Source organism: Thermobia domestica, chromosome 15, assembly GCF_964235325.1.
Source record: "Thermobia domestica chromosome 15, izTheDome1.hap1.1, whole genome shotgun sequence".
NCBI classification, from domain to species: Eukaryota; Metazoa; Arthropoda; class Insecta; order Zygentoma; family Lepismatidae; genus Thermobia; species Thermobia domestica.
The window spans coordinates 112,244,504-112,260,402 of record NC_137468.1 but is presented as its reverse complement, the minus strand read 5'-3'; the positions used below and the strand labels follow the sequence as shown (position 1 = coordinate 112,260,402).

The following is a 15,899-nucleotide window of genomic DNA, read 5'->3' as shown; positions in this document are numbered from 1 at the left end:
AAAACAAGATCTCATAATTCGGATTTTTTTTTTTTTTTTTTTTTTTTTTTTTTTAATAGTAACTACATAATTAACTTACAAATATCTACATATATATAGCCTAACACCCGGAACAAATTACTCCGCTATCTGCCTTAAGAAGCACACGAATAATGTTTGTTAAAGGCTCTAGAAGGTTGCAGATATCAAGCACTTCTGACAACTCATAAAGCACCAGATCTGGTGTTCATTCAGACTGCATAAATGCCTCTGTTAACTTTCCATCCACTGTTCCTAATATTCCCAAAAATGTTCAACAGATTTTAAGTCGAAGAATTTGTAGGCCTAGTACTGAACATGTTGTTCCTACTTTGATACTGTTTCAGGCCTTGTACGATCCAATGTCGTCTTGAAGAGCAGAACTTTTGTTTGTAATCAAGTATCACGCTTTCAAGTAACATCGAAGTCAAGGAGGGCAAGAACTTCTATTAAAAGAATTTGAATATTAGTTGTGTTTGTATCCGAAATATTGCAATCTCAGGATGACTTAGACTTACGTACACACACCCAAACAATCGCTCTATACATGGTATTATAGGGGAGCTCCATTTGAAGTACTGATATATATATATATATATATATATATATATATATATATATATATATATATATATATACTAGCAGCGTTCACCCCGCTTCGCTGCGGTCACCCCGGAACGCAATAAACTTTGTTACTTAGATAATTTTTACTTTTTCGCTTTCAAGTGATTTATAGCGCCTGTTAGTTATGTTAACCCGCCGAGTCACAGGGTCATGCGGGTTGCATATAAATACGTTTATTTTTATACCTATGATGAACTAATAACAAAGGATTTCTACGTATGGACACCTGAATGGTCAATTATCTCAAGACACTGGTAATTGAAAATTAAAGTGATATGATAAAAACCATCTAGGGTCCACATCCTAACAACCCCCCAAAAATGAAAGAAATCGGTTCAGCCGTATTAGCGTGATGAGCGGACAAAGGATTTTTTCTACGTATTTACACCTGATTGGTCAATTATCTCAAGACACTGGTAATTGAAAATTAAAGTGATATGATAAAAACCATCTAGGGTCCAAATCCTAACAACCCCCCAAAAATGAAAGAAATCGGTTCAGCCGTATTAGCGTGATGAGCGGACAAAGGATTTTGTGCGTTCTCTTTTATATATATAGATATCATGTACATCATGGAATTAAGTAGGTCCCGGGTTCGATTTTCGGAGGGGACACAAGATCCAAAAAGCGAGTTTTTTTCAAACCAGCCATCTTGGGTAAGGTTTTCCTCATTCATACCAGGCACATGCCAGGATGGTACCTTAACATAATGGACCCAGGTTGCTTCCTTCCTTCACTATTCCTTTCTTCCTTCCCTATTACCCGGGTAGTGTGATTGCCGAGGGACGTCAACTCCCACACATAACGGGCTAACATCGCCATATATGCCCAACGCTCAGAAATATAATTCCTAATCCTAATCTTAATGAAATTAGGTAAAAAGATAACACTGTTACCCAGAAGGCAAAGGTATGCATGCTGGTTTACATCAAATAATACCTTTAACATTAAATAACACTGTTACTGTATTCTGGTATCATTTATATGATATATACGAGTTTAGCATTCAAATCCCATGGGCTCCCTTCTGGAATCGAATATAGGTCTCCCGCCTCAGGCGCGTATGCTATCCACATAGCGACGAGGGGGCTAATTTGAGGCTATTCGAGAGAGACGGTCAAAAATGCAATACCCAAGTTTCCTGAGACGGTTAAAGTGCAATACCCAAGTTTCCTATTTCAAACATATTGACACGATATAATACTAACAAAAGAAGAGTTCTGTAAATAATGATCTTTTACTACCGTTAAATTAGTATCCTACCCCAAATTGTAGCTAACAGCTTTCATTTCATAAAATGAACTTATGTTAGGTTATAATAGAATATCTAAAGCTCACAACATGGTTTCCCAATAGAGAACTAAATGGAAGCTAAACGTGGTAAAACTACATTGCTTTTGAATCTGTTTCTTGTTTTATGATATACTATTTCTTGTCTCTCAGTTTGACTTTAGGCAACCCGTAAAACACATGACAAGATAGCGTGGTTCGGCAACCAAAGTGTCACTACTTATGTTGCGTTGAACAACTTACTCTTGCAGTAAACTGAAGAATTGTGTTTCAGAACTAACCAAAAGAACACATATTAAACTGCAAAGTTTACTACAGGGAAACAGTGGTGGTACTTAAATAAGGAAGTCACAAAAATCCAAATGAGCATTTTTAAAATCCAGCTTTTTAGAGAAAAAACCCTCCATTCCAAAGAGCCGGCTTGTTTGCATTTCTACATAACAATATAACCAAATAGTTGGTTGGTTGATTTTTGGATATTTAATGAGGACGTTAGCAGCCCCCATAACTAAATGATAAATGTAGAAGTAGTAACGGTGTAGGATTGTGACCATGATTAAGAATTGACCAAAAACAATGTAAGCAAGAGAATTGTGCATATTCTCCTAAATAATGGTAATATTTTAAGATAGATAAGTGCTGCACATTTTTCTTACACAAAATGTAATAAATTTCTTATTACATATACTTCCTTAAATTCATTTCGAATCTTACGTGAATTCGTATTCAGCTTTACTCTTGTTTACGAGGTATTTTAATAAGTGAAAAAGTTACCACCATTTCTTTAAATTTTACTTAAGTACTTACGTTGTGATGTATGAATAGGTACCCCGAAATTGTTCCTGGACCATATTTCTTACATGTGACAAACTTTGATGTACCAAACGTGCTTCTAACATTGATATAAAAAGCTTAGAAAATTCTTGAGCATCCTGCTGGATCATAGCGTCAATTCCTAATGATCCAACATACGGCGAAGGATCAATGTACCTAAAATAATAATAATAATTGATTAACGGAATTTAATATTTTATTATATTTTCAATAATTAACTGTTACTAAGTAAATAGAGAACAAGGTAATAGCTAAATAAGAATAGGAAATCATATAAGAAAATAAAATATGCAGACAATAACGCAAATAATATTTACACTAATATGCACATGTTACAACAGATCCTTTCTTAAAATTTATTTTCGATCTCAAATAAGTTTATTGAAGAAACTTTCTAATATAGCTTTCTATTCAAAATTGTCTTAATTAAACCTCCTGATCCGATGATAACCTCTGAACAATTCTTAAAAATTTGACCTCTGAAGACTTTATTTTCACCTGATTTGTATACTGATTCTCCAAGTAACGCATGATCTTGGTGGTCTTTTCCTCATTTTTTTCATTTCGCTACTTCCCTTCATCATCGTTCCTTTACACATTATCATCGTATGCAATATTCTACAAAGCAGAACATATTACAACTCACTCATACATAAAACTACATGAAATAACTGAAATAAAATAAAATGATACTTCCGATTCACGTGGGAAGTAAAAATTTGGCATGATTATAGCTTTCCGGGACTTCCTCACAGAAAAATTGCTGAAAGTGAATACTTTTAATTTTTAGGGGGGTCTAAAGGGAGGATGAAGAAATCCTCTACGTTATTTAAATGGGCGTATATATATATATATATATATATATATATATATATATATATATATATATATATATATATATATATATATATACCTATAATCTCGTATTTTAAGTACTTGGAATTGGAATTAAAAACTTGAAATTTGGTATACTTGTACGTTTTCTATACGATTATTTAACAAAATCACTAAACATTTCTAAATTTACAGTGGTTTTATGGGGAACTGAAAAATTCTTCCCATGTTATTTATATGGGACATCTTCTACACCCCAAAATTATTAGACACTTTCTGTAGGGCTACAATCATTAAATTTGGCATAATTGTAGCTTTTCGGGAGTAATCCACAGGAAAATTATCGAAAGTGAATATTAATTTTTAGGGGCTCTAAAGGTGTAAAATTTGAAAAATGAAAAGAGAAAGATGCCGGTGGTGATCGCTTGTAGCGCCAGGTTTTGTAGTGATAAAAATAAAAAAAATAGACAGCGGGTTTTGGGTTCACATTCCGTCTGTCCCTATTTATTCCCTTGCACCACCGTTAAAGTCTTCGTTCCCCGCACTAAAATGGTTTGTGACTCGATAAGGATTGATCTCACGGTTAGGAAATCCTATCTCCCCGCGGTGTCCCAGGGCTTTAGGGAAATAAGATCCCTCTAAAACCGTGTAAGCAAATGAAACTTGATATTACTCGCATACGTATCCTGAATTCACATGCTGCAACGCTGAAAGAGAATTTTGCTCTAATGTTTGGTTTGTGTGAACGAACTAGACTGACTCTCACTTTCCAAGTGGACTGAATAATAATAGTAGTAAGAAGAATAAAACCAGAAAATAAACGAATATCTAGAATTTAGAATTTAGTTGAAAATTCTGAAAATCAGTCTAATCCCCACTATAGTCGAGAAATGCTAATATTGCCTAATTTGCCTAACAGATCCTTTGGAAACCAATGTTATGCTTAAGGTTAGGGATACAACTTGTTTATGAAAGAAAAAGCTTACGAATTTGATTAACAATGTAATAAAAGTTTTAATGAGCAAATGAAAACAATAACAAAAAAATGTTTTCTAAAAAAAAAAATTAAGCAAGCTGAAGGTTAATATTGAATTTTGGGTTTTCTGACAACAAATGTTCAGAATAAGGCATAAGGCCTTAACACAAAAAAAATCAATTTAAGTAAATTACATTGAACTATGTAGCGAATGAATTGTTATCATTAACCTGATAATAATAAACAATCTGTGGAATTGATGTTTATAACCAGTGCTAGATGCAATCTTACATTGTTTACATTTTATATATATATATAGCTTTCCTGATTTACATAGATATCATACCCAACTGGTTAAATTACAATTTTGTATTTGAAAAATACCTAATTATTTGACATCGCATGCTAAGTATTGAAATGATTTAAAATGAGTTAAACTAGTTGAAGTAAGTGGAAATGAGTTGAAGTAACTTGAACTAAAATAAAATAAATTGAGAAACAAGTCATGACTTTGATTTGAGATTTGTGGGAAGTATGAAAGAAACATAGAATGATCCAAAGGAGTTGAATAAACCTACTGCCTGACTGCTAACCATTTCTAATTATTTAAATTAATAACTGAGAATGAGAATAAGTGCACTAAATATGCACTTGGACATTTACCTAACAAGCATACACTATCAAATACATAAAATCAATGAGCGTAGCATTACCATTTCGTTATGCATAAAGGCTACATATATATACTCATATTAACACAAGTAGAAAATTAATAGACACAAACATACATATATATATATATATAAAATCATAAGTAAATACATGCATACATACATAAAAATCAAGTAACATATGAATATTAATAATAAATGTCAAGACGTCTCTCGAGATTTTTAATCTGAATATATTGAGTTTTTCGTGATTTTTCTCTTTATCATTAATAGGATTGGTATACGGCCGGACATTTTCATGTATTCCTCTATGTTTGTTCGTCTAGTTTATGCGCATAAACGTCTGATCGCTCGATTGTTAGAGGATCAGACTGACGTAATAATTGCGGCTTTACTTAGCCTACTTCGTATTTTTCATCTGTATTCTACCTGACTGTACTAATGTCGGTTCCGCTTTATTTATGGATTACGTATCTCCAACCAAGAAAATGATTAATTGCGAGACTAGTCGCATATACATCATAGTTACTAATTAATCCTTTAGCTCTCTTACGTAACATATTTTTGATGACTCATTACAATATTATTTAGTAGAGTTTTACTAGTATATAGATCGAAATAGACTCATTTAGTACGTTCACTTCTATGCAAAATTACTTTACAAACACTATAATCTTTGGACAATTGAAACAATGTCTTGAATATATTTTCTAGGAATATCTATTATGTCTTGTTCAAAATTATCTTACAGTTCTCATATTACATGTACATAGCGCAGATGATGCATTTTTATTTCATACAAATTTCCATATGTTAAAGTAAGTACTTCTTTCATCGTTAAAGGTCTACAACCTGCCATTCGATCTACTTTTAAATTAACTTTCTTTATATGTTATCAAAAAAATCTAAGTGACAAATAGAGTGATGGCCTAAACTACTATCTCCTTAATAAAAACAACGACATATTCACTAAAGTCACAGAATATCTATATATAAGTATCATTAAAAAAAAATATCTCTATTTTAATAAGCCTTGCTCAAAAAGAAAGAAAAAAAAATCTAATTGTTTAGCAATTACAGTTCGAGTTGGAAAATCTTTTCTCCACGCGGTGTAAATACATTAACAGTGTTCAAATAGTTCCGACTTTATATCGCGAACGTCTTGCATTTTATTCAATGACGAAAATTTCCCTTTTGGAATCAACAAAAAATAATTTGGATGGGTCCTACCTTTCGTCGTACACACTGCTCTCACCACCAAGCTCACCACTAAGCTCACCACTAAGCTCAGCACACACATACAGATGTCCCTGCGTTTACTGGCTTCCTTCTTTCGTGCGAAGTGTCCTGGATTCGGAGTTCCTCTCTTCGATTCCCGCTGCGTCCTCCTCTCAAACTGGAAGGGGCGTCGCTCTTGGGCGTCTCCTGATCCATCAAGGTGGGGCTTCTGTTGGTCCATTTCTGATAGGATGCACTCTCACTAAAAGCACTTTCAGACGTCACACTGCACCAACATCACTCTCGGTGTTAAAAGTGTAGTGTTACACGGATAAACAGTGTTTATTGTTTTTAAGCATTGTGTATAATACTTCAAAACTGATTATGTATGATTAAAAACTAGTTCAAGTGCTTTCGGTGCGTATGTAGGTTATTCTAATTGTCTGTAATAGCTCATGATTATGTTTATAAGTACGAAACTCTGTCACTCAAAAACAATGTTTGTAGGCGTTTCGCGATCTATATATATATATATATATATATATTAGCAGCGTTACAAAGTTTATATATATATGTTTATATATATAAATATATTTTGAAGAAGATCAATGTGTAGGTTACTATGCTAAGGAAAGATTGTAATTTCGTACACTCGGCTTCGGTAAGTTTAGCCGCACATCGTTATTGTGAACTTAACTTTTGATTATGAATGTAGTGTGTGTGTAAGTTCCGGGTATGTTTTTGTGTTGCGGTGGTACGTGGTTTCCCGGTGAAGAATTATTTTACGACTGACTTGGAGTTTTGAATTTTTTTAGCCGGCCGATCTTTTTGGATACGCCTCTAACGGTGTCTTCGATTTCGTCTCTGCTCTCTTATTCGTTAACTTATTTTGGTGTCCTAAATTTTGATTCTCTTGGTCTCCGCCTATTTACGGTTTTCGGGCGTCGTTTCTCTAACGTACGTGCTTCCTTCAAATTTCACATGTTATATCGAAAATTTTTATGAGAGTTGATTTGGCACCTAGTCGTCTCGTGCGTGGTTTTGGACCATTTCACAGTTCTATGTTAAAATTTTATCTTGGTTCTGAGTGGCGACATATGGTCTATGCTGTGATTTTGACAAATTCGCAGATATTATATTTCTACTTGGATTCTATTCAACGTGTTAGGACTTTATTATTTTTCTCAATTTCACAAAAAGATGCTAAAAGCTGTTTTGTTCTTCTTTCTTGCGTTCACGCCGGGAACTCTGCTGTGTGTGTTTTTCTACGTGTGTGGCTTAGGCAGTGGTATTGAGAGACAATGGAAGGGTCTTTCAACTGTCCTCGCCGCGCGGACAGGTATACAGAAAAAAAAATAAAACATGTTACTTCTCGGATAGTAAGGGAAAATAAAGAGAATGTTCTTTGGCTCTTTAAACAAACAAAAATGAAAATGAAAATTATATGCACTAATGTTCATAATTATACGCAAAATTGGGTTTAAAAGATTTATTTAAAAATTAAATAAAAATGGTAATGATGCAACTGTCACAAAGGGAAGATGAAGAAATTCTCCACGTTTTTTAAGTGGGCCTCTTTTTGAATCTATAATCTCATATTTTAGGTACTTGGAATTGGGAGTATAAACTTAAAATTCAGTATGCTTGTACGTTTTCGTTAGCAGTACCCAAATAAATCATCAAAAATAATTTTAAAAAATCAACTTTGTATTGGTTTTATGGGGAACTGAAAAATCTTTCCCATGTTGTTTATATAGAACATCTTCTACAACCCAAAATGTTTAGGCAATTTCGGCAGGATCAGAATGATAAAATTTGGCATGACCCACAAGACAATTGCCGAAAGCAAATATTTTTTAGTTTTTAAGGGGTTTAAAGGGAGATGAAGAAATTCCCATGTTATTTAAAAGGCTTTTTCTTGGGATACCAAATCTTAACTTTTAGATAGTTGAAATAGGAAAATAAAGTTGAAATTCGGTAAAATTGTGGGTTTAAGAGGTTCAAGGCCGTAGGCGTGCAAAGGCGGGGATCTGGGGACGAAGCCCCTACCTGGCCAAATTCAGGAAATATTAAGAGCAAATGCAGGAAATTCACTGTTGATGTAAACGCTGATACACAAGAGATACGAGGCCGTAGACCAAGCAAATATGGAGATCTGGAGACTAACCGAAGGCTAGTATATATATTATATATACATATTATATTAGGGATGGGTAAAACCTATTTTTATAAAAACCGGAAACCGGTTTCTAGAAAAAACATTTCAGTTTTCTAAAACAAACGGTTCGGGTTTTCACCGAAACCGGTTTCGGTTTTCTCCAAAACCGGTTCTATTTTTACCGAAACCGGTTTTCTCCAAAACCGGTTCGGTAAAAACTTTTGGAAAACACATAAAACTATTTCTGTGGAAACGGAATCGGTTTCCGGAGAACAACTAAACACAAACCGAAACCGGATCCGGTGAAAAACCGAATCAATTTTGAAGAAAACCGAAACCGGTTTCGGTGAAAAACCGAGCCGGTTTTCCAAAAAAAAAACAGAAAAAAACGGTTTTTCTGCCCACCACTAATATATTTTATATATAAACGAAACAAACAGTAAAATGTTAACTCGGCCAACTCTTTTTGTGATGATCAATTTCTTAATTTGGTATAATTTTTGCGGATCATGTATTTTTTCAAAGATATGAAACTACTTATTACTAGCAGCAATGAAGCAAGGCGCTTCTATGCTGCTAACGTTGCTAAAACATGTTAAGTTGTACCTTCATCGAATAATCTTCGAAAGGTCAAGGAATCCAAGCAGAAAACTAAGGGAACATAGCCATTAAGAGTCTTTTGTCCCAAAATACAGGAGGCTTTGGTATTGCATATTACTAGTTATGTCTCTTACCGGAAAGTATATGAACAGACTTGTACCATTAAGGCTCCCCATTCACAATATACAACTTCAAAATATTTGAAAGTTTAGTCCAGACGAATTAATTAAGCTATGAATGGACTTTGTTTTCTTCACGTATTCGAAGTATTATTCTTTTTAAACACCACGTAAAGGACAATCACACTAACCAAATGAAGACTGGATTCATTTGATTGATTGATTGATTAGAGTTTAGCGTCCCTTTCAGCAGCGAGGCTATACGTGACGTAGACATACATGTCATTTGAACCGCATGAGTTATTACCAAAAATCAACTAGGTTATCCAGCGCCGAAGGCAGGTATGCTTAACAATATAGCTGGGACGGAGCTCTCATAAACACTGAGATAGTGTAAGACTGAATTATTTACTTGACGTTTACGATATATAGCATAGATGGGTGTAGTAATGCGTACCAAAAACGGATTGGATTAATGTTACAAAGCGTAAAAAAGAAAGAAAAAAAGATTTAACGTCCCAATTTTGTTTCATTCAGCTACTTGCTGGTCAACCTCCATTTATACGAGCTTGTAGCATATCTTTATAGATCACAAGTATCCTTCGTCGTTCCACTGCTTAGAAGTGAGGCAGCATGAATGTTCCAAGTGTTTCCTAGAACTGGGATTTTACCTGCACCTAGTGTCATATATGAAAAAGATAAAAGAATACAGAATATATCGTATCGTTTATAGGTAATTACAATGTAGAAATTACGACCATAAAAAATAAAGCATACGAATGACAAATTAAAGAAGATATTTATTACATGCAAATGTAATTATGTTATACTTCATAAATAATCTTTACTATTAATAAATATTAGATATACTAGCAAGTTTCTCTATAGCAGAAAAAAATCGTCCTTTGTTAATTTTTAGCAAATCTTTAAGTATACAATGTATTTGCTTCGTTGAACTGATTGGTAAAATCAAATCCCAAGTTTAACGGCCAATAAAACAGAAACCAAAGATTTGCACACCATTCTTTTTCATGTGTGTACTATGCTCGTCAAGGTCCACCAAGATGCGAAATTTGGTCACGATAGGGTAAGTTTCATCGATCGCGTATAAACAGCAAGTAGTGAAATATTTTGTGAAAATCTGGTGAAGTCCAAACCCCAACTTTGATCAATAACCCACGAATCAAGGTCTCCACTGGTGGTGTTAACCGTGGTGTTCATGAAGAAAACCATTTTTTTTTTTTTTTTGAACAATATAAACCAAAAAGAAAAGGAAACACACTATAAGTAGAATCATCGAAAGAGAAAACTTCGAGTAATATGTGTGAGAATTATTGGTTTAGAGAGGTATGAGCTTACTGTATTTTGAGTTATTGAACTACCTCTAATTGGTGCTCTTATCGCTAGTAGTCGTTCTGCTGCTGGCTTCTCGGCAACTGTTTAAGAGTTGGTTCTCCCGTTTGCAGACAGATTTCACGTTAGATCTCAGGTTGACTACAGCCAATTAAGATGCTCTAGTAGCTCTTAGAACTTTCGTGTTTTTACACTGGTAAGTTGTACATGATCAACGAACCAAATCCATCCACCAGCACACGACTGTCAAACTAACTCGGCATGTCCCAGTCCATTGTAGTGCGACACTTCTACTTAGTTCAGCAAACTACCAGAAGCTGCCCCATTGTGCCACATAAGTTGCTGACAACAAGTGCACAACATGCGTAATGAGAGTTTCGTGAAACGAATTGTCACATGTGATGAAAAGTGAGTTTTTTTCCGAAATCCGAATGTGTACAAACAGTAGTTAACTATTCTACCAACTTCCGAACCAGTCAACAGGGCTGTTTCGAACATAAAGTCCTACTCTGTATGTGGTTTAATTATGAAAGGATAATTCACTTGGAGTTTGTTCCTAATGGTCGTACCATCAATGGTAATCTGTGTCCCAAACAGTTGGAGCGGATGTATGCTACATTACGCACAAAATATTTTGCACTGGTGAACCGAAAGCTTGCCCTGCTCCAAAAGGATAACGCCAAAACGCCAAATTACACTCGACTCCAGCAACGCAACAGAAAATTCAGCAACTTAATGGCATCGAACAAATACCACACCCTGCATATACTCCTGACCTTGCACCTTTGGATTACCACCTGTTTCAGCTCATGGTGCACTTCCTCAAACCACGAAACCACGATGCTTCACCAACAAGCAGGAGGTGGAAACAGTAGTAATTGCTTCTTTGTCTGTCAGGGCAAGACGTAGTATCGGCGTAAAATGACGGAACAGGCAGGAAGGTGTCTCCAACACGAGGAGCTGTACTCTGAATGTTAACCTGCTTTCATTGCAGTGTAATAAATTGCGGATGTTGTGTACCAGAATATTCAATATTTATGACTAACTCTTGTACACTGCCTTGCTCACTTCTCGTGTTTCAATGTCCTGATAAAAATGCGGATTCCCCTTATCACAGAAAAAAAAAATGGTGCCTTACGAAATACAATGAACTGTGCATTCATCAACAACAATGCACATGAAATCTGGCGTCTGTCCAAATTCCTCTTTGTTAATTCACTGGGGCATACGCTGATGCCTTAGGTAACATAGTTTTCAACAATAGAATTCCTAATATAAATTCGCTGTTGCAGCGCATTCCCCTATCTTCACAAACTTATGATTTTAAAAGCTTGATATGTTTTTATCATTACTATTACCAAACAATTTTGTTTGAGGCTCACATACTAAAACGTATTGTGATTTTGATTTTTTGCTTTGTTGGTCGTAGTTAAAATATGCAAGCTTGAGTTTTTTTTTTTTTTTTTTATCTTCTACAATTTCGGGTTATATTTTTTACTGTTCTCCTCAATTGATGACTGGTCTCACGAGATTCATTGCCATCGTTATACTTAAAATATTGAAGGAAAACATGTAGCGATCTGACTTCTGACACATCTAGAACAGAAGTCCATATCTCATATAATCTTGATGCTGAAAAAGGATATTAAACTCAAACCATCCACTCAACGGTCTCGCTGCCGAATGACATGAAGTCATCAAAACTTACCTCCTATTTCCGAATTGTAACAAGGCAAATAAAAGCTGTAAATGCGCAATACTTGTAGCAGGCACATATTCCGCGGCTTGTAAAGTAGGGTTATTGCATTCCTCTGGGTCTTCTTCGGGATTCCATAAATAAACTGCTTTCCTGGAAGAAAGAAATATTACATTAAAATTCAGGAAGATAAAAGAAAACGGAAAATACACAAGAATGAATACAAAAGAATACAAAATGGATTAAGGAACTTAAAGATCCAGGAACCATAATGAAAAATTTCCTATTATACTCCAAGTTTGAAAACAAATATTTAAACAATTCAAGGGAAAGCCTTGCATTATTTTAATTTTATCGTTCATCAACTGTACACGGCGTCCAAAAAAGATATACAATCTTATATGATAGTATCGTTTACGACAAGAAAAACTGTTGGCGCATATAGGGCCAAAATAACTTAGTTTTGGAATCACTACTTCAACTGTAGTAAGAAAATTGCATTTGACTCCAATAGCTCACAAATACTAACGTTTTTGATTTGGTTGGTTGGAGTTTATCGTTTCTTCAGCACCGAAGGTACATTAAACGAGAATTTACGGTTTAAAGTGGAATCCGAATCACCGTAACGCGTTCAAATTTCAAGGCTTCCCAATGAAAATCGAACTCTCAGGAAACCCGCAGATTAACGACAGAAGAGCTAGCCACTAGAACACTGAGGTTTTGTTTATCGTAAGGTTTGACAGCCCATAATGATAAACAATAGAGAAAGTTATTTTTTATTTGGAACTAATTTTTTATTTGGAAATATTTTTTTATTTGGAAGTTTTTTTTATAACTAGTTTTGTGAGATAAATTATTGATACCATACCTTACAGAGCTGTATGTCCACGTCTTGCCGAAGTTCATAGTTAAAATGTGATCTTACACATCTGTTTTGTGATTATTAGAGAATTATGTACGAGATTCCCGAATCCTTGCTGTCACCAGAGAGAAAATACCGTAGAAGAAGAATATCTTACTCTTTTCTGAATGCACAACAAAGTTTATAGTAATTTTGAAAGTTTTAAACTTATTGTTTTGTTTGCTACTTTGTTTCTAATAATAATAATAATAATACAGTGACCAAATTTGATAAAGGGGCAAATTTGTTACTATGATACGAGGCCTGTCTAAAAAGTATCCGACCTTAATTTTTTCCACGCAAAGTAGTGATTCTCAGGCGGCGCCACCGTGCACAGTGGAAGGAGGAACCTTAATGCGCATGCTTGAATTTTTTCACCGCGTTCGCGTGTGCCAATCGTGAGCTGGTGGTCGCGAAGTGAGGTGCTGTTGGTAGTGTTCGTCGGATTTAGTGTTTCTCGCAAGATGACTGAACGAATTGAGCAAAGATACTGCATCAAATTCTGTCAAAGGCTGGGTGATTCTCAAAGCCAAACAATTCGTGAGATTCAGCAGGTGTTTGGAGAAGATGCGATGGGTGTAACACAAATTAAACAATGGTTCAACCGATTCAAAAATGGCCGCACATCAGTCGAGAGTGAGCAGCGTAGCGGCAGGCCCAAAACTGCTCGGAATGCAGCTGTTGTTGAGCGGGTGCGAAATTTGGTGATGGCAGATCGCCGTTTGACAGTGCGGGAGATTGCAGAAGATGTTGGAGCGAGTAGATTCTGCACATGCAATTTTGCGTGACGATTTGAACATGAAACGAGTGGCTGCTAAATTTGTACCCAAGTTGTTGTCTCAGGAACAAAAAGACACCCGTTTTGACGTTGCACAGGACCTTCTGGACACCACCAACACTGATCCTGGGTATCTGAATTCCGTGATAACTGGAGATGAGTCATGGGTGTACGGGTACGACCCAGAAACAAAACAACAATCGTCTCAATGGAAGCATCCCGATTCTCCAAGGCCGAAGAAAGCGCGGCAGGTGCGAAGCAAAATCAAGGTGTTGCTGACTGTTTTCTTCGATACCCGTGGAATTGTGCATCACGAGTACGCACCGGAAGGACAAACAGTGACAAAGGAGTACTATCAAGATGTTCTCAGGCGACTCCGTGACGCAGTCCGGCGCAAAAGACCAGACATGTGGACAGCGAAGAACTGGCACGTCCATCATGACAACGCCCCAGCACATTCATCCCAATTGATCCACACGTTCTTAGCCAAACATGGAATTACAACCGTTCGCCAACCTCCCTACTCTCCAGACCTGGCTCCTTGTGACTTCTGGTTGTTTCCAAAATTGAAGACGCCTCTGAAGGGATCCCGTTTTGAGAGTAGAGAAGACATAATGCGGAACACGACGACGGAGCTGAACAACATTCCAAAAGAAGACTTCCAGCGGTGTTTCCAGCAGTGGAAGGATCGGTGGGCTAAGTGTGTGGAAGCACAAGGGGCCTACTTTGAAGGGGATTAGGGTCCCAAATCTGTCAGGTATTCGCAACTATTTTTCTGGCCAAAGGTCGGATACTTTTTAGACAGCCCTCGTATTTAATACGCGGACACATCAATCAGACAATACAAATAACACTGGTCAACAAAGGTTTTGTCTCACATGTCAGAGCTGAAATTAAATAATTTTTATATAGTTTTGCTTCCTGAAGCTGAATCCGTACTCGAAATTTATCCACCACCCACAGTTTGTCAGTCAGTATATTATATATATATATATATATATATATATAACTAACCCTGTAAACCTGCTGCAGGACTATCCATCTGAGTGTCATGGTTCGTGCGTCATTGTCTTCAGAATGAAACAAGCTTTCCAAGGGTATCATGTGCATATGTGCATGATGTACGCAAAACAGGAAATTAAGGATAATGCGGGAAATCTGCTTTTAAAAAAATCCCTATTGGTAAAGTTTACACCTATGGATCTGTCCCAGCTACAGGTACCAAAATATGATGTATCTTGAAAAATACTATAGGTTAGAAGTAATTTGTGTACCAAGTTGCATTACAGTATCTTGAATCGTTATGAGGGAAAGAAAAATATTTCGCAATCCTCGTTGACAATACAAAATATCATATATAAATAAGGAATAAATACGGCAGAAACATTTCCTAATACTGCACTATTCATCCAAAAATCATGATTCGTATCTCATTCTCTGCAGAATGAAACAGACTTTGAACTGGCACCATGCGCACAGCGCATATGTGCATGATGCACGTGCACAGGGAACTTGATGATAACGCGCTGAATTGTCTGACAAAACTCCCATTTGGAAACTTTGTACCCTCTAGAACGGCCCTCAGGAGTTTCACAAATAGAACTGGCAACACTGCACGCAAACCGTTCTGTGTGTTCGTAGAAGTTCCGTATCAATTACAGACTGTTAAGATACTAGTGTTTGTCCCGTAATGGAATTGTGTTGGATTGACACTCAGTGGAAGTGAACACCTATATATGTCTGTGTGTTTTGTGAAGTGTTGTTTTGCTTACTCTCATGACAATGCCAAGAGTAAATATAAGTACTCCCAATAACTTTTGTTACATATG

General features: G+C 35.8%; 1 protein-coding gene across 2 annotated transcripts in view; it reads right to left on the bottom strand.

Annotated features, from left to right (window-relative positions):
* The window catches only part of LOC145671207 (ubiquitin carboxyl-terminal hydrolase 48-like), a 727,624-nt gene that overhangs the window by 689,330 nt on the left and 22,395 nt on the right, over positions 1–15,899 (bottom strand). For both annotated transcript variants that reach the window (XM_081740067.1, XM_081740066.1), the window contains exons 4-5: positions 12,404–12,544; positions 2,740–2,922 (exon numbers count right to left, since the gene is read on the bottom strand). In XM_081740067.1, the coding sequence (XP_081596193.1) occupies positions 2,740–2,922; positions 12,404–12,544 (324 nt within the window). The remainder of the gene's footprint in view (positions 1–2,739; positions 2,923–12,403; positions 12,545–15,899) is intronic.